Source organism: Rhinoderma darwinii, chromosome 10, assembly GCF_050947455.1.
Source record: "Rhinoderma darwinii isolate aRhiDar2 chromosome 10, aRhiDar2.hap1, whole genome shotgun sequence".
NCBI lineage: Eukaryota > Metazoa > Chordata > Amphibia > Anura > Rhinodermatidae > Rhinoderma > Rhinoderma darwinii.
The window spans coordinates 105,778,051-105,800,791 of record NC_134696.1 but is presented as its reverse complement, the minus strand read 5'-3'; the positions used below and the strand labels follow the sequence as shown (position 1 = coordinate 105,800,791).

General features: G+C 45.3%; 1 protein-coding gene across 1 annotated transcript in view; it reads left to right on the top strand.

The window, feature by feature from the left end:
• The window catches only part of LOC142661669 (protein-arginine deiminase type-1-like), a 33,418-nt gene that overhangs the window by 6,347 nt on the left and 4,330 nt on the right, over positions 1 to 22,741 (top strand). Inside the window, exons 2-11 of the mRNA XM_075839089.1 lie at positions 4,414 to 4,594; positions 10,722 to 10,794; positions 10,890 to 10,951; positions 11,031 to 11,148; positions 11,310 to 11,435; positions 11,681 to 11,844; positions 14,391 to 14,482; positions 15,665 to 15,776; positions 20,143 to 20,250; positions 20,329 to 20,483. Of these exons, the coding sequence (XP_075695204.1) occupies positions 4,414 to 4,594; positions 10,722 to 10,794; positions 10,890 to 10,951; positions 11,031 to 11,148; positions 11,310 to 11,435; positions 11,681 to 11,844; positions 14,391 to 14,482; positions 15,665 to 15,776; positions 20,143 to 20,250; positions 20,329 to 20,483 (1,191 nt within the window). The remainder of the gene's footprint in view (positions 1 to 4,413; positions 4,595 to 10,721; positions 10,795 to 10,889; positions 10,952 to 11,030; positions 11,149 to 11,309; positions 11,436 to 11,680; positions 11,845 to 14,390; positions 14,483 to 15,664; positions 15,777 to 20,142; positions 20,251 to 20,328; positions 20,484 to 22,741) is intronic.

Here is a 22,741-nt window from a genome sequence, read left to right as displayed (position 1 = left end):
ATTGCAAAGCAGCAAACAGGTATTTGAAGCCGCTGGTGCCTCTGGAGTCCCACGAACCTCAAGGTTTAGGATCCTCCAGAGGTTTGCAAGTGTGCATAAAGCTATTATTCGGCCACCCCTAAACAATGCTCACAAGCAGAAACGGTTGCAGTGGGCTCAGAAATACACGAAGACTCATTTTCAAACCGTGTTGTTTACTGATGAGTGCCGTGCAACCCTGGATGGTCCAGGTGGATGGAGTAGTGGATGGTTGGTGAATGGCCACCATGTCCCAACAAGTCTGCGACATCAGCAAGGAGGTGGCGGAGTCATGTTTTGGGCTGGAATCATGGGGAGAGAGCTGGTAGGCCCCTTTAGGGTCCCTGAGGGTGTGAAATTACCTCTGCAATGAACTTAGAGTTTATGACTGACCACTTTCTTCCGTGGTACAAAAAGAAGAACCGTGCCTTCCGTAGCAAAATTATCTTCATGCATGACAATGCACCATCTCATGCTGCAAAGAATACCTCTGTGTCATTGGCTGCTATGGGCATAAAAGGAGAGAAACTCATGGTGTGGCCCCCATGTTCCCCTGACCTCAACCCTATTGAGAACCTTTGGAGCATCCTCAAGCAGAATATCTATGAGGGTGGGAGGCAGTTCACATCAAAACAGAAGCTCTGGGAGTCGATTCTGACATCCTGCAAAGATATTCAAGCAGAAACTGTCCAAATACTCACAAATTCAATGGATGCAGGAATTGTGCAGGTGATATCAGAGAAGGGTCCTGTGTAACATGTAACTTGTGCTGTGCAGGTGATATCAGAGGAGGGTCCTGTGTAACATGTAACTTGTGCTGTGCAGATGATATCAGAGAAGGGTCCTGTGTAACATGTAACTTGTGCTGTGCAGGTGATATCAGAGAAGGGTCCTGTGTAACATGTAACTTGTGCTGTGCAGATGATATCAGAGAAGGGTCCTGTGTAACATGTAACTTGTGCTGTGCAGGTGATATCAGAGGAGGGTCCTGTGTAACATGTAACTTGTGCTGTGCAGGTGATATCAGAGAAGGGTCCTGTGTAACATGTAACTTGTCCTGTGCAGGTGATATCAGAGGAGGGTCCTGTGTAACATGTAACTTGTGCTGGGCAGGTGATATCAGAGAATGGTCCTGTGTAACATGTAACTTGTGCTGTGCAGGTGATATCAGAGAAGGGTCCTGTGTAACATGTAACTTGTCCTGGGCAGGTGATATCAGAGAAGGGTCCTGTGTAACATGTAACTTGTCCTGTGCAGGTGATATCAGAGGAGGGTCCTGTGTAACATGTAACTTGTGCTGTGCAGGTGATATCAGAGGAGGGTCCTGTGTAACATGTAACTTGTGCTGTGCAGGTGATATCAGAGAAGGGTCCTGTGTAACATGTAACTTGTCCTGTGCAGGTGATATCAGAGAAGGGTCCTGTGTAACATGTAACTTGTGCTGTGCAGGTGATATCAGAGAAGGGTCCTGTGTAACATGTAACTTGTGCTGTGCAGGTGATATCAGAGAAGGGTCCTGTGTAACATGTAACTTGTGCTGGGCAGGTGATATCAGAGAAGGGTCCTGTGTAACATGTAACTTGTGCTGTGCAGGTGATATCAGAGAAGGGTCCTGTGTAACATGTAACTTGTCCTGTGCAGGTGATATCAGAGAAGGGTCCTGTGTAACATGTAACTTGTGCTGTGCAGGTGATATCAGAGGAGGGTCCTGTGTAACATGTAACTTGTCCTGTGCAGGTGATATCAGAGGAGTGTCCTGTGTAACATGTAACTTGTCCTGTGCAGGTGATATCAGAGGAGGGTCCTGTGTAACATGTAACTTGTGCTGTGCAGGTGATATCAGAGAAGGGTCCTGTGTAACATGTAACTTGTGCTGTGCAGGTGATATCAGAGGAGGGTCCTGTGTAACATGTAACTTGTGCTGTGCAGGTGATATCAGAGGAGGGTCCTGTGTAACATGTAACTTGTCCTGTGCAGGTGATATCAGAGAAGGGTCCTGTGTAACATGTAACTTGTCCTGTGTCGGTGATATCAGAGGAGGGTCCTGTGTAACATGTAACTTGTGCTGTGCAGGTGATATCAGAGGAGGGTCCTGTGTAACATGTAACTTGTCCTGTGCAGGTGATATCAGAGGAGGGTCCTGTGTAACATGTAACTTGTGCTGTGCAGGTGATATCAGAGAAGGGTCCTGTGTAACATGTAACTTGTGCTGTGCAGGTGATATCAGAGAAGGGTCCTGTGTAACATGTAACTTGTCCTGTGCAGGTGATATCAGAGAAGGGTCCTGTGTAACATGTAACTTGTCCTGTGCAGGTGATATCAGAGAAGGGTCCTGTGTAACATGTAACTTGTCCTGTGCAGGTGATATCAGAGAAGGGTCCTGTGTAACATGTAACTTGTGCTGTGCAGGTGATATCAGAGAAGGGTCCTGTGTAACATGTAACTTGTCCTGTGCAGGTGATATCAGAGGAGGGGTCCTGTGTAACATGTAACTTGTCCTGTGCAGGTGATATCAGAGGAGGGTCCTGTGTAACATGTAACTTGTGCTGTGCAGGTGATATCAGAGAAGGGTCCTGTGTAACATGTAACTTGTGCTGTGCAGGTGATATCAGAGGAGGGTCCTGTGTAACATGTAACTTGTGCTGTGCAGGTGATATCAGAGGAGGGTCCTGTGTAACATGTAACTTGTGCTGTGCAGGTGATATCAGAGAAGGGTCCTGTGTAACATGTAACTTGTGCTGTGCAGGTGATATCAGAGAAGGGTCCTGTGTAACATGTAACTTGTGCTGTGCAGGTGATATCAGAGAAGGGTCCTGTGTAACATGTAACTTGTGCTGTGCAGGTGATATCAGAGGAGGGTCCTGTGTAACATGTAACTTGTGCTGTGCAGGTGATATCAGAGAAGGGTCCTGTGTAACATGTAACTTGTGCTGTGCAGGTGATATCAGAGGAGGGTCCTGTGTAACATGTAACTTGTGCTGTGCAGGTGATATCAGAGAAGGGTCCTGTGTAACATGTAACTTGTGCTGTACAGGTGATATCAGAGAAGGGTCCTGTGTAACATATAACTTGTCCTGTGCAGGTGATATCAGAGGAGGGTCCTGTGTAACATGTAACTTGTGCTGGGCAGGTGATATCAGAGAAGGGTCCTGTGTAACATGTAACTTGTGCTGTGCAGGTGATATCAGAGGAGGGTCCTGTGTAACATGTAACTTGTGCTGTGCAGGTGATATCAGAGGAGGGTCCTGTGTAACATGTAACTTGTGCTGGGCAGGTGATATCAGAGAAGGGTCCTGTGTAACATGTAACTTGTCCTATGCAGGTGATATCAGAGAAGGGTCCTGTGTAACATGTAACTTGTGCTGTGCAGGTGATATCAGAGGAGGGGTCCTGTGTAACATGTAACTTGTCCTGTGCAGGTGATATCAGAGAAGGGTCCTGTGTAACATGTAACTTGTGCTGTGCAGGTGATATCAGAGGAGGGTCCTGTGTAACATGTAACTTGTGCTGGGCAGGTGATATCAGAGGAGGGTCCTGTGTAACATGTAACTTGTGCTGGGCAGGTGATATCAGAGAAGGGTCCTGTGTAACATGTAACTTGGCCTGGTAAGTTTTTTCTGATTGAAAGAGCTTTTGATTTCTGTAAATATGACCTCCTGATGCTGCAAATTCAACAAATGACCATTTTACTTCTCTTTACAACCTGTAAAATGTTCTGATCTCTGTTGTGCATAATAATTAGAAACAAAGAAAATCTGTTATCATTATTCTCCAACGGTTGATGCTGAAGATTATACTGACTGTCATTTGCATCGACTATTTAGGAAAATCAGCGAAAAATAAAATTTGCATAATAATTTGGAACGCGGTGTATTTATTTGTAACAACGTATTTCTTCATGGAGGTTTGGGCACCTCAACCACCACAGAAATGAACCTTTTAGACCGGACACCCAATTTTGCTGCAGCACAACCTAGGAGTCTCAGGATACTGCCACCCCCCCCCCCCCAACACTGCACACCATGACTGGCCCCCCAACTCTGCACATCATGACTGGCCCCCCAACTCTGCACATCATGACTGGCCCCCCAACTCTGCACACCATGACTGGCCCCCCAACTCTGCACACCATGACTGGCCCCCCAACTCTGCACATCATGACTGGCCCCCCAACTCTGCACACCATGACTGGCCCCCCAACTCTGCACACCATGACTGGCCCCCCAACTCTGCACATCATGACTGGCCCCCCAACTCTGCACATCATGACTGGCCCCCCAACTCTGCACATCATGACTGGCCCCCCAACGTTGCACATCGTGACCGGCCACAACTAACACTGTTCTCTATTGTCCTGACAAAGTTTTTTAATTTTTTGTTAATTTTTTTTTTTAGGTCTGTCCCCAGAGGGGCGGATTCATTCGACGTCCGCGGAACATGCTCATTGAACGTCGTCATTGTTTACAACCCCAAAGGTGTGGACAGACCCCAGAAGGGAGAAAAGTGGCCATTAAATAAAGACATCAAAGTTGTGGTTTCCCCCATAAAGGCCAGCACACAACTCAACGACAGCAAGGTGACCCCAAAATATTACATGATATAACCTACTCTAGAGAGGTCAGTGGTGTAATAATCTGCAGGATATAGCATTATGTATCTGTCAGGAGGTAGAGGAGCAATGTTCTGCAGATCTCTAGAGAGGTCAGTGGTGTAATAATCTGCAGGATATATCACTATGTATGTCAGGAGGTAGAGGAGCAATGTTCTGCAGATCTCTAGAGAGGTCAGTGGTGTAATAATCTGCAGGATATATCACTATGTATCTGTCAGGAGGTGGAGGAGCGATGTTCTGCAGATCTGTAGAGAGGTCAGTGGTGTAATAATCTGCAGGATATATCACTATGTATGTCAGGAGGTAGAGGAGCAATGTTCTGCAGATCTGTAGAGAGGTCAGTGGTGTAATAATCTGCAGGATATATCACTATGTATCTGTCAGGAGGTAGAGCAATGTTCTGCAGATCTGTAGAGAGGTCAGTGGTGTAATAATCTGCAGGATATATCACTATGTATCTGTCAGGAGGTGGAGGAGCAATGTTCTGCAGATCTGTAGAGAGGTCAGTGGTGTAATATCCTGCAGGATATATCACTATGTATCTGTCAGGAGGTAGAGGAGCAATGATCTGCAAATCTGTAGAGAGGTCAGTGGTGTAATAATCTGCAGGATATATCACTATATATCTGTCAGGAGGTAGAGGAGCGATGTTCTGCAGATCTGTAGAGGGGTCAGTGGTGTAATAATCTGCAGGATATATCACTATGTATCTGTCAGGAGGTAGAGGAGCGATGTTCTGCAGATCTGTAGAGAGGTCAGCGGTGTAATATTCTGCAGGATATATCACTATGTATCTGTCAGGAGGTAGAGGAGCGATGTTCTGCAGATCTGTAGAGAGGTCAGTGGTGTAATATTCTGCAGGATATATCACTATGTATCTGTCAGGAGGTAGAGGAGCAATGTTCTGCAGATCTGTAGAGAGGTCAGTGGTGTAATAATCTGCAGAATATATCACTATGTATCTGTCAGGAGGTAGAGGAGCAATGTTCTGCAGATCTGTAGAGAGGTCAGTGATGTAATAATCTGCAGGATATATTACTATGTATCTGTCAGGAGGTAGAGGAGCAATGTTCTGCAGATCTGTAGAGAGCTCAGTGGTGTAATAATCTGCAGGATATATCACTATGTATCTGTCAGGAGGTGGAGGAGCAATGTTCTGCAGATCTGTAGAGAGGACAGTGGTGTAATAATCTGCAGAATATATCACTATGTATCTGTCAGGAGGTAGAGCAGCGATGTTCTGCAGATCTGTAGAGAGGTCAGCGGTGTAATATTCTGCAGGATATATCACTATGTATCTGTCAGGAGGTAGAGGAGCAATGTTCTGCAGATCTGTAGAGAGGTCAGTGATGTAATAATCTGCAGGATATATTACTATGTATCTGTCAGGAGGTAGAGGAGCAATGTTCTGCAGATCTGTAGAGAGCTCAGTGGTGTAATAATCTGCAGGATATATCACTATGTACCTGTCAGGAGGTAGAGGAGCAATGTTCTGCAGATCTGTAGAGAGGTCAGTGGTGTAATAATCTGCAGGATATATCACTATGTACCTGTCAGGAGGTAGAGGAGCAATGTTCTGCAGATCTGTAGAGAGGTCAGTGGTGTAATAATCTGCAGGATATATCACTATGTACCTGTCAGGAGGTAGAGGAGCAATGTTCTGCAGATCTGTAGAGAGGTCAGTGGTGTAATAATCTGCAGGATATATCACTATGTATCAGTCAGGAGGTAGAGGAGCAATGTTCTGCAGATCTGTTTTAGAGGTCAGTGGTGTAATAATCTGCAGGATATATCACTATGTATCTGTCAGGAGGTAGAGGAGCAATGTTCTGCAGATCTGTAGAGAGGTCAGTGGTGTAATAATCTGCAGGATATATCACTATGTATCTGTCAGGAGGTGGAGGAGCGATGTTCTGCAGATCTGTAGAGAGGTCAGTGGTGTAATAATCTGCAGAATATATCACTATGTATCTGTCAGGAGGTAGAGGAGCAATGTTCTGCAGATCTGTAGAGATGTCAGTGGTGTAATAATCTGCAGTATATATCACTATGTATCTGTCAGGAGGTAGAGGAGCGATGTTCTGCAGATCTGTAGAGAGGTCAGTGGTGTAATAATCTGCAGAATATATCACTATGTATCTGTCAGGAGGTAGAGGAGCAATGTTCTGCAGATCTCTAGAGAGGTCAGTGGTGTAATAATCTGCAGGATGTATCACTATGTATCTGTTAGAAGGTAGAGAAGCAATGTTCTGCAGATCTCTAGAGAGGTCAGTAGTGTAATAATCTGCAGGATGTATCACTATGTATCTGTCAGGAGGTAGAGGAGCAATGTTCTGCAGATCTGTAGAGAGGTCAGTGGTGTAATAATTTGCAGGATATATCACTATGTATCTGTCAGGAGGTAGAGGAGCAATGTTCTGCAGATCTGTAGAGAGGTCAGTGGTGTAATAATCTGCAGGATATATCACTATATATCTGTCAGGAGGTAGAGGAGCAATGTTCTGCAGATCTGTAGAGAGGTCAGTGGTGTAATAATCTGCAGGATATATCACTATGTATCTGTCAGGAGGTAGAGGAGCAATGTTCTGCAGATCTGTAGAGAGGTCAGTGGTGTAATAATCTGCAGGATATATCACTATGTATCTGTCAGGAGGTAGAGGAGCAATGTTCTGCAGATCTGTAGAGAGGTCAGTGGTGTAATAATCTGCAGGATATATCACTATATCGGTCAGGAGGTGGAGGAGCAATGTTCTGCAGATCTGTAGAGAGGTCAGTGGTGTAATAATCTGCAGGATATATCACTATATATCTGTCAGGAGGTAGAGGAGCAATGTTCTGCAGATCTGTAGAGAGGTCAGTGGTGTAATAATCTGCAGGATATATCACTATGTATCTGTCAGGAGGTAGAGGAGCAATGTTCTGCAGATCTGTAGAGAGGTCAGTGGTGTAATAATCTGCAGGATATATCACTATATCGGTCAGGAGGTGGAGGAGCAATGTTCTGCAGATCTGTAGAGAGGTCAGTGGTGTAATAATCTGCAGGATATATCACTATATATCTGTCAGGAGGTAGAGGAGCAATGTTCTGCAGATCTGTAGAGAGGTCAGTGGTGTAATAATCTGCAGGATATATCACTATGTATCTGTCAGGAGGTAGAGGAGCGATGTTCTGCAGATCTCTAGAGAGGTCAGTGGTGTAATAATCTGCAGAATATATCACTATGTATCTGTCAGGAGGTGGAGGAGCAATGTTCTGCAGATCTGTAGAGAGGACAGTGGTGTAATAATCTGCAGGATATATCACTATGTACCTGTCAGGAGGTAGAGGAGCAATGTTCTGCAGATCTCTAGAGGTCAGTGATGTAATAATCTGCAGGATATATCACTATGTACCTGTCAGGAGGTAGAGGAGCAATGTTCTGCAGATCTCTAGAGGTCAGTGATGTAATAATCTGCAGGATATATCACTATGTATCTGTCAGGAGGTAGAGGAGCAATGTTCTGCAGATCTGTAGAGAGGTCAGTGGTGTAATAATCTGCAGGATATATCACTATATCGGTCAGGAGGTGGAGGAGCGATGTTCTGCAGATCTGTAGAGAGGTCAGTGGTGTAATAATCTGCAGGATATATCACTATGTATCTGTCAGGAGGTAGAGGAGCAATGTTCTGCAGATCTGTAGAGAGGTCAGCGGTGTAATAATCTGCAGGATATATCACTATGTATCTGTCAGGAGGTAGAGGAGCGATGTTCTGCAGATCTCTAGAGAGGTCAGTGGTGTAATAATCTGCAGAATATATCACTATGTATCTGTCAGGAGGTGGAGGAGCAATGTTCTGCAGATCTGTAGAGAGGACAGTGGTGTAATAATCTGCAGGATATATCACTATGTATCTGTCAGGAGGTAGAGGAGCAATGTTCTGCAGATCTGTAGAGAGGTCAGTGGTGTAATAATCTGCAGGATATATCACTATGTACCTGTCAGGAGGTAGAGGAGCAATGTTCTGCAGATCTCTAGAGGTCAGTGATGTAATAATCTGCAGGATATATCACTATGTATCTGTCAGGAGGTAGAGGAGCAATGTTCTGCAGATCTGTAGAGAGGTCAGTGGTGTAATAATCTGCAGAATATATCACTATGTATGTCAGGAGGTAGAGGAGCAATGTTCTGCAGATCTGTAGAGAGGTCAGTGGTGTAATAATCTGCAGGATATATCACTATGTATCTGTCAGGAGGTAGAGGAGCAATGTTCTGCAGATCTCTAGAGAGGTCAGTGGTGTAATAATCTGCAGGATATATCACTTTGTATCTGTCAGGAGGTAGAGGAGCAATGTTCTGCAGATCTGTAGAGAGGTCAGTGGTGTAATAATCTGCAGGATATATCACTATGTATCTGTCAGGAGGTGGAGGAGCAATGTTCTGCAGATCTGTAGAGGTCAGTGGTGTAATAATCTGCAGGATATATCACTATGTATCTGTCAGGAGGTAGAGGAGCGATGTTCTGCAGATCTGTAGAGAGGTCAGTGGTGTAATAATCTGCAGAATATATAACTATGTATCTGTCAGGAGGTAGAGGAGCGATGTTCTGCAGATCTGTAGAGAGGTCAGTGGTGTAATAATCTGCAGGATATATCACTATGTATCTGTCAGGAGGTGGAGGAGCGATGTTCTGCAGATCTGTAGAGAGGTCAGTGGTGTAATAATCTGCAGGATATATCACTATGTATCGGTCAGGAGGTAGAGGAGCAATGTTCTGCAGATCTGTAGAGAGGTCAGTGGTGTAATAATCTGCAGGATATATCACTATGTATCTGTCAGGAGGTAGAGGAGCAATGTTCTGCAGATCTGTAGAGAGGTCAGTGGTGTAATAATCTGCAGGATATATCACTATGTATCTGTCAGGAGGTAGAGGAGCAATGTTCTGCAGATCTGTAGAGAGGTCAGTAGTGTAATAATCTGCAGGATATATCACTATGTATCTGTCAGGAGGTAGAGGAGCAATGTTCTGCAGATCTCTAGAGAGGTCAGTGGTGTAATAATCTGCAGGATATATCACTATGTATCTGTCAGGAGGTAGAGGAGCGATGTTCTGCAGATCTGTAGAGAGGTCAGTGGTGTAATAATCTGCAGGATATATCACTATGTATCTGTCAGGAGGTAGAGGAGCAATGTTCTGCAGATCTCTAGAGAGGTCAGTGGTGTAATAATCTGCAGGATATATCACTATGTATGTCAGGAGGTAGAGGAGCAATGTTCTGCAGATCTCTAGAGAGGTCAGTGGTGTAATAATCTGCAGAATATATCACTATGTATGTCAGGAGGTAGTGGAGTAATGTTCTGCAGATCTGTAGAGGTCAGTGGTGTAATAATCTGCAGGATATATCACTATGTATCTGTCAGGAGGTGGAGGAGCAATGTTCTGCAGATCTGTAGAGAGGTCAGTGGTGTAATAATCTGCAGGATATATCACTATGTATCTGTCAGGGGGTAGAGGAGCGATGTTCTGCAGATCTGTAGAGAGGTCAGTGGTGTAATAATCTGCAGGATATATCACTATGTATCTGTCAGGAGGTAGAGGAGCAATGTTCTGCAGATCTGTAGAGAGGTCAGTGGTGTAATAATCTGCAGGATATATCACTATGTATCTGTCAGGAGGTGGAGGAGCAATGTTCTGCAGATCTGTAGAGAGGTCAGTGGTGTAATAATCTGCAGGATATATCACTATGTATCTGTCAGGAGGTAGAGGAGCAATGTTCTGCAGATCTGTAGAGGTCAGTGGTGTAATAATCTGCAGGATATATCACTATGTATCTGTCAGGAGGTGGAGGAGCGATGTTCTGCAGATCTGTAGAGAGGTCAGTGGTGTAATAATCTGCAGGATATATCACTATGTATCTGTCAGGAGGTAGAGGAGCAATGTTCTGCAGATCTGTAGAGGTCAGTGGTGTAATAATCTGCAGGATATATCACTATGTATCTGTCAGGAGGTAGAGGAGCAATGTTCTGCAGATCTCTGGAGCGGTCAGTGGTGTAATAATCTGCAGAGTATACAACTTGCTTATGATCGGTAATTACGATGAATCACTTACAGGTTAAGGTGTCTTATTACGGATCACAAGGCAAAGAACTTCTGGGCTGCGCCATCTTGTACCTGACCAATGTTGGTGAGTGTGGTCAGTATGGGTGATGTTGGGGGAGGGGATGACGCTGCTCGGGACATGAGATGGTTCCTTCCCATGATTCCTATTTGTGTCCTCAGCGGTGTCTTTAGATGTAGACGTCTTCCGTACAGGACTGGTGACCCGTGGAGTGAGAGGGAAGGTGACGTGATCTTCTTCATCTTCATACCTACATATTATACACTGTAGAACATCTCATCATCTTCTGTCATCGTCTGTAGGATACCTGGTCTTGGGGACAGGGCGGTAAAGGCGCCATCTTGCTGGTGAACTGTGACCGTGACCGTAACAGCTCTGGTGTTTCTGACCGTGAAGACACCGGGGCGCCCAATGCTGCCGGTACCGTCCGCGCTCTTCGTTACCATATTGATTTCTCTCTTCCTGGTCATTTTTGTAAATTTTTAGCCGACTGTTCAGTTTACAAAAATTTTTTAGTCCTAGTATTGGAGAACATCCCACTAGCAGCGGTGGGGACAGTGACCGCTGTGTCTTTCCTACAGATGTGAAGGACATGTCTCCTATGATCCTGACCGCTGAGGGACCTGATGAGATCTTTGATGACTACAAAGTGGTCCTGAGGATATCGTCCTCTGACTCCGACAAACTAAGAGTCTATCAAAAGAGAAGTATGTGTCCGTATAGGGACCGGCGCCCCCTCATCCTGGCCGGATATACGTAGTCCTGCGTCTTTGAGGGTCTTTTGTTTCTCTCTAGGTCTTCTCTGTTCTCTTTTGAGAAGACCCTCTCCTTACGACCGTCCTGTATACAGTGTATCCTCCTCAGGTGTTTTGTCCATGTCCATACTGAGAACGTGGGAACACCAATATCAGGTGGTCAGAAGGACGATGACACTTTTGGGTCTTCCTTGTAGGGTATCAGTACATCAAAGTCTTGGGAAAGCGCCAGGTCTCCTATAAGGTCAAGAGAGACAACCTGGATGAAATCACTTTCTACGTGGAGGGTCTCGAGTTCCCCGACGTTGACTTCCCAGGACTGGTTTATATAGACCTCGTGTTTCAGAAGGACGATGATGGGGTAAGTGACGGCCAATGACGAAGGCTGAGTTGCATTTCTTTTGACCTTGGCCATAGACTTGGATATTGGGGATTGAGCTATGGCTATAGTGGAAGGTCCATAGTGAGAGTCAGTGCCCCAATTCTGTCCTTTTTCATCATTTGGCCAAGTACGGGGCAGCACGGACGCTGGACTAATTCCCTCTTGTCCCCATTTCCTAACATTACTAAGACTATGAAGAGAGGACCCAACAAGAGACCCCACTCCACAGTCCCACTAGAAGACCCTGGGCCCCTCTATGGTACAAATGTCTTTGTTGGTGACCATCTTCATCCATTACCGTAGATCACCTCCATTTATCACCTTCACCTCTGACCTGCAGCGGTTGAGGATCATTAGTGGCCACGTGATGGGCCACAGTGATATCTTGAGGTGACAGGTTCCACCTATTGGTAATTCTGTGGTTGGACCTTCATGACATTGTCTCATCTGGATAATTATAAGCGCAGGTCATTGGCCTGGATTACCCGGTGCATCGTGGGTAATTGTAGAGCTGGAGAAAGACGGAAAGTCTGGAAAATTTGTTCTTAACTTGTAATCGCCTTAAAGCGGGTCATTAACTTGTGAGTCACAGATGTGATCATGATCGCCGAGGAGGCAGCGGAGGAACATGCGAGTGTTAACGTGTCCGCCGCGTGTTCTGCCTCCTGGATCCGAAGCTAAAGTGTTGTTTTTTTTTACGGTTTATTCATTATATTACCGCCATACAGTGCCCCCTAATACTACCGCCATACAGTGCCCCCTAATACTACCGCCATACAGTGCTCCCTAATACTACCGCCATACAGTGCCCCCTAATACTACCGCCATACAGTGCCCCCTAATACTACCGCCATACAGTGCCCCCTAATACTACCGCCATACAGTGCTCCCTAATACTACCGCCATACAGTGCCCCCTAATACTACCGCCATACAGTGCCCCCTAATACTACCGCCATACAGTGCCCCCTAATACTACCGCCATACAGTGCCCCCTAATACTACCGCCATACAGTGCCCCCTAATACTACCGCCATACAGTGCCCCCTAATACTACCGCCATACAGTGCCCCCTAATACTACCGCCATACAGTGCTCCCTAATACTACCGCCATACAGTGCTCCCTAATACTACCGCCATACAGTGCCCCCTAATACTACCGCCATACAGTGCCCCCTAATACTACCGCCATACAGTGCCCTCTAATACTACCGCCATACAGTGCCCTCTAATACTACCGCCATACAGTGCCCTCTAATACTACCGCCATACAGTGCCCCCTAATACTACCGCCATACAGTGCCCCCTAATACTACCGCCATACAGTGCCCCCTAATACTACCGCCATACAGTGCCCCCTAATACTACCGCCATACAGTGCCCCCTAATACTACCGCCATACAGTGCCCCCTAATACTACCGCCATACAGTGCTCCCTAATACTACCGCCATACAGTGCTCCCTAATACTACCGCCATACAGTGCCCCCTAATACTACCGCCATACAGTGCTCCCTAATACTACCGCCATACAGTGCCCCCTAATACTACCGCCATACAGTGCCCCCTAATACTACCGCCATACAGTGCCCCCTAATACTACCGCCATACAGTGCCCCCTAATACTACCGCCATACAGTGCCCCCTAATACTACCGCCATACAGTGCCCCCTAATACTACCGCCATACAGTGCCCCCTAATACTACCGCCATACAGTGCCCCCTAATACTACCGCCATACAGTGCTCCCTAATACTACCGCCATACAGTGCCCCCTAATACTACCGCCATACAGTGCCCCCTAATACTACCGCCATACAGTGCTCCCTAATACTACCGCCATACAGTGCCCTCTAATACTACCGCCATACAGTGCCCTCTAATACTACCGCCATACAGTGCCCCCTAATACTACCACCATACATTGCCCCCTAATACTACCGCCATACAGTGCCCCCTAATACTACCGCCATACAGTGCCCCCTAATACTACCGCCATACAGTGCCCTCTAATACTACCGCCATACAGTGCCCAAAAATGAGACCACTGTACAAATATATCACCACACAATGCCCAGTTACTGTGTGTGTATGTATATATATCGGGTTTACTCCAGTAACTGGTGGTCCGGGATGTCCAATATTTCAGAATCCAGTAGAATAATATCAGCAGAGTTGTGTCCTTGTGGACCAGAGCAGTCGATCAATGCTTGAAGGTTTGTGATTGGCGGCTGTCAATCAAGTGTTACATTCCAGTGCCCTGCGCCCACCGCGTCCTGCACCCACCCGCGTCCTGCACCCACCCGCGCCCTGCACCCACCCGCGTCCTGCACCCACCCGCGCCCTGCACCCACCCGCGCCCTGCACCCACCCGCGCCCTGCACCCACAGCGCCCTGCACCCACCGCGTCCTGCACCCACAGCGGGTGTCATGACGGCAAAAAGCAGAAAGATTTCTGGTTTTTCTCTGTTTTTTGTTCATTGCTCTGTATTATTTGCAGACTGATGAGTTTGTTCCCTCTATTAGAGCACGATGTTCGCAGAGACGGTGGTCTTCAGAGTGGCCCCATGGATCATGACCCCAAACACCCAGAAGCCCCTGGAGGTTTATGTCTGCAAGTAAGTGCCCGGACCCCCAGAAGAATGAACCCACAAAATGAGCAGTCAGGGTTACCAATACAAGGAGAAGTCCCTTCTTTATACCCAGACCTAATACTACTCAAGCTGAGGGTTTGTTACAATTGTATCCAGTCTAAATATAGCAGCAGAATAAATCTCTCTCCTGGTAAGATAATTTGTTACAATGTGTCAGTACAGATAAAATTCATACTTCTTAACTCACAGAGGATTGTCCAGACTGGATACAACTGTAACAAACCCTCAGCTGTGAAGTATTGGGTATTTAGCCCTCTGTGTGCAAACAAGAATGCTTGCATTTACTGACAGCAAGCAGAGATCCTAAAAATGGTGAGGAATTTTAAAACCAAGTCTATTATAGCATTTTAATTACGCAGTGACTGAGGTTTATTAGGGAGATTCGGGTTTCTAAGTTGATGGAGCATCGGGCGTAGATCACCCACAGGAACGCTGACGATGCTGCCACGCTGGTCTAGGTGATACCGGACGGTGATTTATAGCGGGCGATATTTAAGTCGCACCCTTTAGAAACTCAATGACTTCTCCACAAACCTGATCTGAAGTATAAATAATTAATGAGAAGACGTGAGGGAGCAAGAAAAGAGGCGCCGCAGCCGAGGGGGCCGGAGCCTGCGGGTGCTTCTTAAAGGGGAATCCCGCCCACGTGGATCTGTGAGAGAGAGAGATATACATGATGGTAACAAGGGGGGGAGGGGTCCATAAGCCGGGACCACTGCCAAGTACTAAGGGACCCGCGCCAAAAGGGCGGCTTTACCTGCAACGTGTTTTGACACCTTGTTTTGCGGCAAAAACCGCTGTGGGCAGAAAAGTTAATCCTGAAATACTGAAGACGCTACAAACATTGTGGGGTTCTTTCCATTTATTTTGCGAGAAGAGAGATTTGAGTTGTTGTATTTAGCAGATAAAGGATTGTCTACACTGATACATTGTAACAAACCCTCAACTGTGTGAACAGGACTAGAAGGTAGAGACATTCTACAGTCTCTTAGTTACTGAGCTTCCCATTACACAGTGATAAGGTTTTATTTACATGGGACTGTCCGTCAGATTACTGTATGCTGGGATAGCTGCTCTGAATGGCTGCAGATTATCTCTCCACTTCCTGCCGCAGACTGTCTCTCTCTCCTCATTGTTTTCTTCCAGTGTACAATCCAACGCAGAATTTGTAAAAGTGATATCAGACTTTGTGGACAAGGCTCGGTGCTCGCTCAACATGGTGACATACGGTGAGAACTGCGGAGACCGGTGGATACAGGTGAGATATGCTGCAGCATAGGACCGGGCAGAGGAGCTTACACTCAACTAATACACAATCTACACGGGAACATTGCATGATGGGGAATGTAGTGCTGCCGTTATCTGAGACAGTATCACACATGATAGGATTAGATACACAGCTCAGCAGACTGTATCACACAGGATAGGATTAGATACACAGCTCAGCAGACAGTATCACACATGATAGGATTAGATACACAGCTCAGAAGACAGTATCACACAGGATAGGATTAGATACACAGCTCAGCAGGCAGTATCACACATGACAGGATTAGATACACATCTCAGCAGACAGTATTACACATGATAGGCTTAGATACACAGCTCAGCAGACAGTATCACACATGATAGGATTAGATACACAGCTCAGCAGACAGTATCACACATGATAGGATTAGATACACATCTCAGCAGACAGTATCACACATGATAGGATTAGATACACAGCTCAGCAGACAGTATCACACATGATAGGATTAGATACACAGCTCAGCAGGCAGTATCACACATGATAGGATTAGATACAGTGGCTCAGCAGACAGTATCACACATGATAGGATTAGATACACAGCTCAGCAGACAGTATCACACATGATAGGATTAGATACACAGCTCTGAGACAGTATCACACATGATAGGATTAGATACACAGCTCAGCAGACAGTATCACACATGATAGGATTAGATACACCGCTCAGCACAGTATCACACATGATAGGATTAGAGACACAGCTCAGCAGACAGTATCACACAGGATAGGATTAGATACACAGCTCAGCAGACAGTATCACACATGATAGGATTAGATACACAGCTCAGCAGACAGTATCACACATGATAGGATTAGATACACAGCTCAGCAGACAGTATCACACATGATAGGATTAGATACACAGCTCAGCGGACAGTATCACACATGATAGGATTAGATACACCGCTCAGCACAGTATCACACATGATAGGATTAGAGACACAGCTCAGCAGACAGTATCACACATGACAGGATTAGATACACCGCTCAGCACAGTATCACACATGATAGGATTAGATACACAGCTCAGCAGGCAGTATCACACATGATAGGATTAGATACACCGCTCAGCACAGTATCACACATGATAGGATTAGATACACAGCTCAGCAGACAGTATCACACAGGATAGGATTAGATACACAGCTCAGCAGACAGTATCACACATGATAGGATTAGATACACAGCTCAGCAGACAGTATCACACATGATAGGATTAGATACACAGCTCAGCAGACAGTATCACACATGATAGGATTATATACAGTGGCTCAGCAGACAGTATCACACATGATAGGATTAGATACAGAGGCTCAGCAGACAGTATCACACATGATAGGATTAGATACACGGCTCAGCGGACAGTATCACACAGGAAAGGATTAGATACACGGCCCAGCGGACAGTATCACACATGATAGGATTAGATACACATCTCAGCGGACAGTATCACACAGGATAGGATTAGATACACGGCTCAGTGGACAGTATCACACAGGATAGGATTAGATACATGACTCGGCGGACAGTATCACACAGGATAGGATTAGATACACAGCTCAGCAGACAGTATCACACAGGATAGGATTAGATACACGGCTCAGCGGACAGTATCATACATGATAGGATTAGATACACAGCTCAGCAGACAGTATCACACATGATAGGATTAGATACACAGCTCTGAGACAGTATCACACATGATAGGATTAGATACACAGCTCAGCAGACAGTATCACACATGATAGGATTAGATACACATCTCAGCAGACAGTATCACACATGATAGGATTAGATACACAGCTCAGCAGACAGTATCACACATGATAGGATTAGATACACAGCTCTGAGACAGTATCACACATGATAGGATTAGATACACAGCTCAGCAGACAGTATCACACATGATAGGATTAGATACACAGCTCAGCAAGCAGTATCACACAGGATAGGATTAGATACACCGCTCAGCAGACAGTATCACACATGATAGGATTAGAGACACAGCTCAGCAGACAGTATCACACAGGATAGGATTAGATACACAGCTCAGCAGACAGTATCACACATGATAGGATTAGATACACAGCTCAGCGGACAGTATCACACATGATAGGATTAGATACACCGCTCAGCACAGTATCACACATGATAGGATTAGAGACGCAGCTCAGCAGACAGTATCACACATGATAGGATTAGATACACCGCTCAGCACAGTATCACACATGATAGGATTAGATACACAGCTCAGCAGACAGTATCACACAGGATAGGATTAGATACACAGCTCAGCAGACAGTATCACACATGATACGATTAGATACACAGCTCAGCAGACAGTATCACACATGATAGGATTAGATACACAGCTCAGCAGACAGTATCACACATGATAGGATTATATACAGAGGCTCAGCAGACAGTATCACACAGGATAGGATTAGATACAGAGGCTCAGCAGACAGTATCACACATGATAGGATTAGATACACGGCTCAGCGGACAGTATCACACAGGAAAGGATTAGATACACGGCCCAGCGGACAGTATCACACATGATAGGATTAGATACACATCTCAGCGGACAGTATCACACAGGATAGGATTAGATACACGGCTCAGCGGACAGTATCACACATGATAGGATTAGATACACGGCTCAGCGGACAGTATCACACAGGATAGGATTAGATACATGACTCGGCGGACAGTATCACACAGGATAGGATTAGATACACAGCTCAGCAGACAGTATCACACATGATAGGATTAGATACACGGCTCAGCGGACAGTATCATACATGATGGGATGAGATACACAGCTCAGCAGACAGTATCACACAGGATAGGATTAGATACACAGCTCAGCAGACAGTATCACACAGGATAGGATTAGATACACGGCTCAGCGGACAGTATCATACATGATAGGATTAGATACACAGCTCAGCAGACAGTATCACACATGATAGGATTAGATACACAGCTCTGAGACAGTATCACACATGATAGGATTAGATACACGGCTCAGCGGACAGTATCATACATGATGGGATGAGATACACAGCTCAGCAGACAGTATCACACATGATAGGATTAGATACACAGCTCAGCAGGCAGTATCACACATGATAGGATTAGATACAGTGGCTCAGCAGACAGTATCACACATGATAGGATTAGATACACAGCTCAGCAGACAGTATCACACATGATAGGATTAGATACACAGCTCTGAGACAGTATCACACATGATAGGATTAGATACACAGCTCAGCAGACAGTATCACACATGATAGGATTAGATACACAGCTCAACAGACAGTATCACACATGATAGGATTAGATACACAGCTCAGCAGACAGTATCACACATGATAGGATTAGATACACAGCTCAGCAGACAGTATCACACATGATAGGATTAGATACACAGCTCAGCAGACAGTATCACACATGATAGGATTATATACAGTGGCTCAGCAGACAGTATCACACATGATAGGATTAGATACAGCGGCTCAGCAGACAGTATCACACATGATAGGATTAGATACACAGCTCAGCAGACAGTATCACACATGATAGGATTAGATACAGAGGCTCAGCAGACAGTATCACACATGATAGGATTAGATATACGGCTCAGCGGACAGTATCACACAGGAAAGGATTAGATACACGGCCCAGCGGACAGTATCACACATGATAGGATTAGATACACATCTCAGCGGACAGTATCACACAGGATAGGATTAGATACACGGCTCAGCGGACAGTATCACACATGATAGGATTAGATACACGGCTCAGCGGACAGTATCACACAGGATAGGATTAGATACACGGCTCGGCGGACAGTATCACACAGGATAGGATTAGATACACAGCTCAGCAGACAGTATCACACAGGATAGGATTAGATACACGGCTCAGCAGACAGTATCACACAGGATAGGATTAGATACACGGCTCGGCGGACAGTATCACACAGGATAGGATTAGATACACGGCTCAGCGGACAGTATCATACATGATAGGATTAGATACACAGCTCAGCAGACAGTATCACACAGGATAGGATTAGATACACAGCTCAGCAGACAGTATCACACAGGATAGGATTAGATACACGGCTCAGCGGACAGTATCACACAGGATAGGATTAGATACACGGCTCAGCGGACAGTATCACACAGGCTAGGATTAGATACACGGCTCAGCGGACAGTATCACACAGGCTAGGATTAGATACACGGCTCAGCGGACAGTATCCAGGGTTGCTACTTTATAATGATCTGTGTTGTAGGATGAGATGGAGTTTGGATACACAGAAGCTCCTCACAAACGTTTCCCGGTCGTCTTGGATTCACCTAGAAATCGAGGCCTGAAGGATTTCCCGGTGTCAGAAGTTCTGGTTTGTGGTTTTCATTGTAACGTACCGTACGTAGTGACCGCTCCGTTATATAAATATATATATACTCTATTACCCCAGGGACCTGATTTTGGACATGTGACGCGGGAACCGCAGGACAGCAGCGCGGTCAACACGTTGGATTCTTTTGGAAACCTGGAAGTCAGTCCTCCGGTGGTCGTAGGAGGGAAGAATTATCCGCTGGGGAGAATACTCCTTGGTGATAGTTTGTCCAAGTAAGTTTACAATCACCAAGATGCCGTGCAGCGGAGAACTGTCTGTAACCTTCATGTCAACATTATCATCCCTAGCGTCCCTGTGCTGCTGAGCCGTGTATCTAATCCTATGTGTGATACTGTCTGCTGAGCTGTGTATCTAATCCTATCATGTGTGATACTGTCTGCTGTGCCGTGTATCTAATCCTATCATGTGTGATACAGTCTGCTGAGTTGTGTATCTAATCCTATCATGTGTGATACTGTCTGCTGTGCCGTGTATCTAATCCTATCATGTGTGATACAGTCTGCTGAGTTGTGTATCTAATCCTATCATGTGTGATACTGTCTGCTGAGCTGTGTATCTAATCCTATCATGTGTGATACTGTCTGCTGTGCCGTGTATCTAATCCTATCATGTGTGATACAGTCTGCTGAGTTGTGTATCTAATCCTATCATGTGTGATACTGTCTGCTGAGCTGTGTATCTAATCCTATCATGTGTGATACAGTCTGCTGAGTTGTGTATCTAATCCTATCATGTGTGATACAGTCTGCTGAGTTGTGTATCTAATCCTATCATGTGTGATACTGTCTGCTGAGCTGTGTATCTAATCCTATCATGTGTGATACTGTCTTCTGAGCTGTGTATCTAATCCTGTCATGTGTGATACTGTGCTGCTGAGTTGTGTATCTAATCCTATGTGTGATACTGTCTGCTGAGATGTGTATCTAATCCTATCATGTGTGATACTGTCTGCTGAGCTCCTGTATCTAATCCTATCGTGTGATACTGTCTGCTGAGCTGTGTATCTAATCCTATCGTGTGATACTGTCTGCTGACCTGTGTATCTAATCCTATGTGTGATACAGTTTGCTGAGACGTGTATCTAATCCTATCATGTGTGATACTGTCTGCTGAGCCGTGTATCTAATCCTATCGTGTGATACTGCCTGCTGAGCCATTTATCTAATCCTATCATTTGTGATACTGTCTGCTGAGCCCCCGTATCTAATCCTATCATGTGTGATACTGTCTGCTGAGCTGTGTATCTAATCCTATCATGAGTGATACTGTCTGCTGAGCCGTGTATCTAATCCTATCATGTGTAATACTGTCTGCTGAGCTGTGTATCTAATCCTATCATGTGTGATACTGTCTGCTGAGCTGTGTATCTAATCCTATCATGTGTGATACTGTCTGCTGAGCTGTGTATCTAATCCTATCATGTGTGATACTGTCCGCTGAACTGTGTATCTAATCCTATCATGTGTGATACTGTCTGCTGAGCTGTGTATCTAATCCTATCATGTGTGATACTGTCCGCTGAGCTGTGTATCTAATCCTATCATGTGTGATACTGTCCGCTGAGCTGTGTATCTAATCCTATCATGTGTGATACTGTCTGCTGAGATGTGTATCTAATCCTATCATGTGTGATACTGTCTGCTGAGCCGTGTATCTAATCCTATCATGTGTGATACTGTCTGCTGAGCTGTGTATCTAATCCTATCATGTGTGATACTGTCTGCTGAGCTGTGTATCTAATCCTATCATGTGTGATACTGTCTGCTGAGCTGTCTATCTAATCCTATCATGTGTGGTACTGTCTGCTGAGCTGTGTATCTAATCCTATCATGTGTGATACTGTCTGCTGAGCTGTGTATCTAATCCTATCATGTGTGATACTGTCTGCTGAGCTGTGTATCTAATCCTATCATGTGTGATACTGTCTGCTGAGCTGTGTATCTAATCCTATCATGTGTGATACTGTCTGCTGGGCCGCTGTATCTAATCCTATCATGTGTGATACTGTCTGCTGTGCTGTGTATCTAATCCTATCATGTGTGATACTGTCTGCTGAGCTGTGTATCTAATCCTATCATGTGTGATACTGTCTGCTGAGCTGTGTATCTAATCCTATCATGTGTGATACTGTCCGCTGAGCTGTGTATCTAATCCTATCATGTGTGATACTGTCTGCTGAGCTGTGTATCTAATCCTATCATGTTTGATACTGTCTGCTGAGCTGTGTATCTAATCCTATCATGTGTGATACTGTCTGCTGAGCTGTGTATCCAATCCTATCATGTGTGATACTGTCTGCTGAGCTGTGTATCTAATCCAATCATGTGTGATACGGTCTGCTGACCTGTGTATCTAATGCTATGGTTTGTAAGAGAACCACACGGCACTACATCCCCCATCATTTTCCATCCGCTGGTGACATGTATTATAATTAGATTACAATAATTCACACTTGCAGGTTTATGCTGCA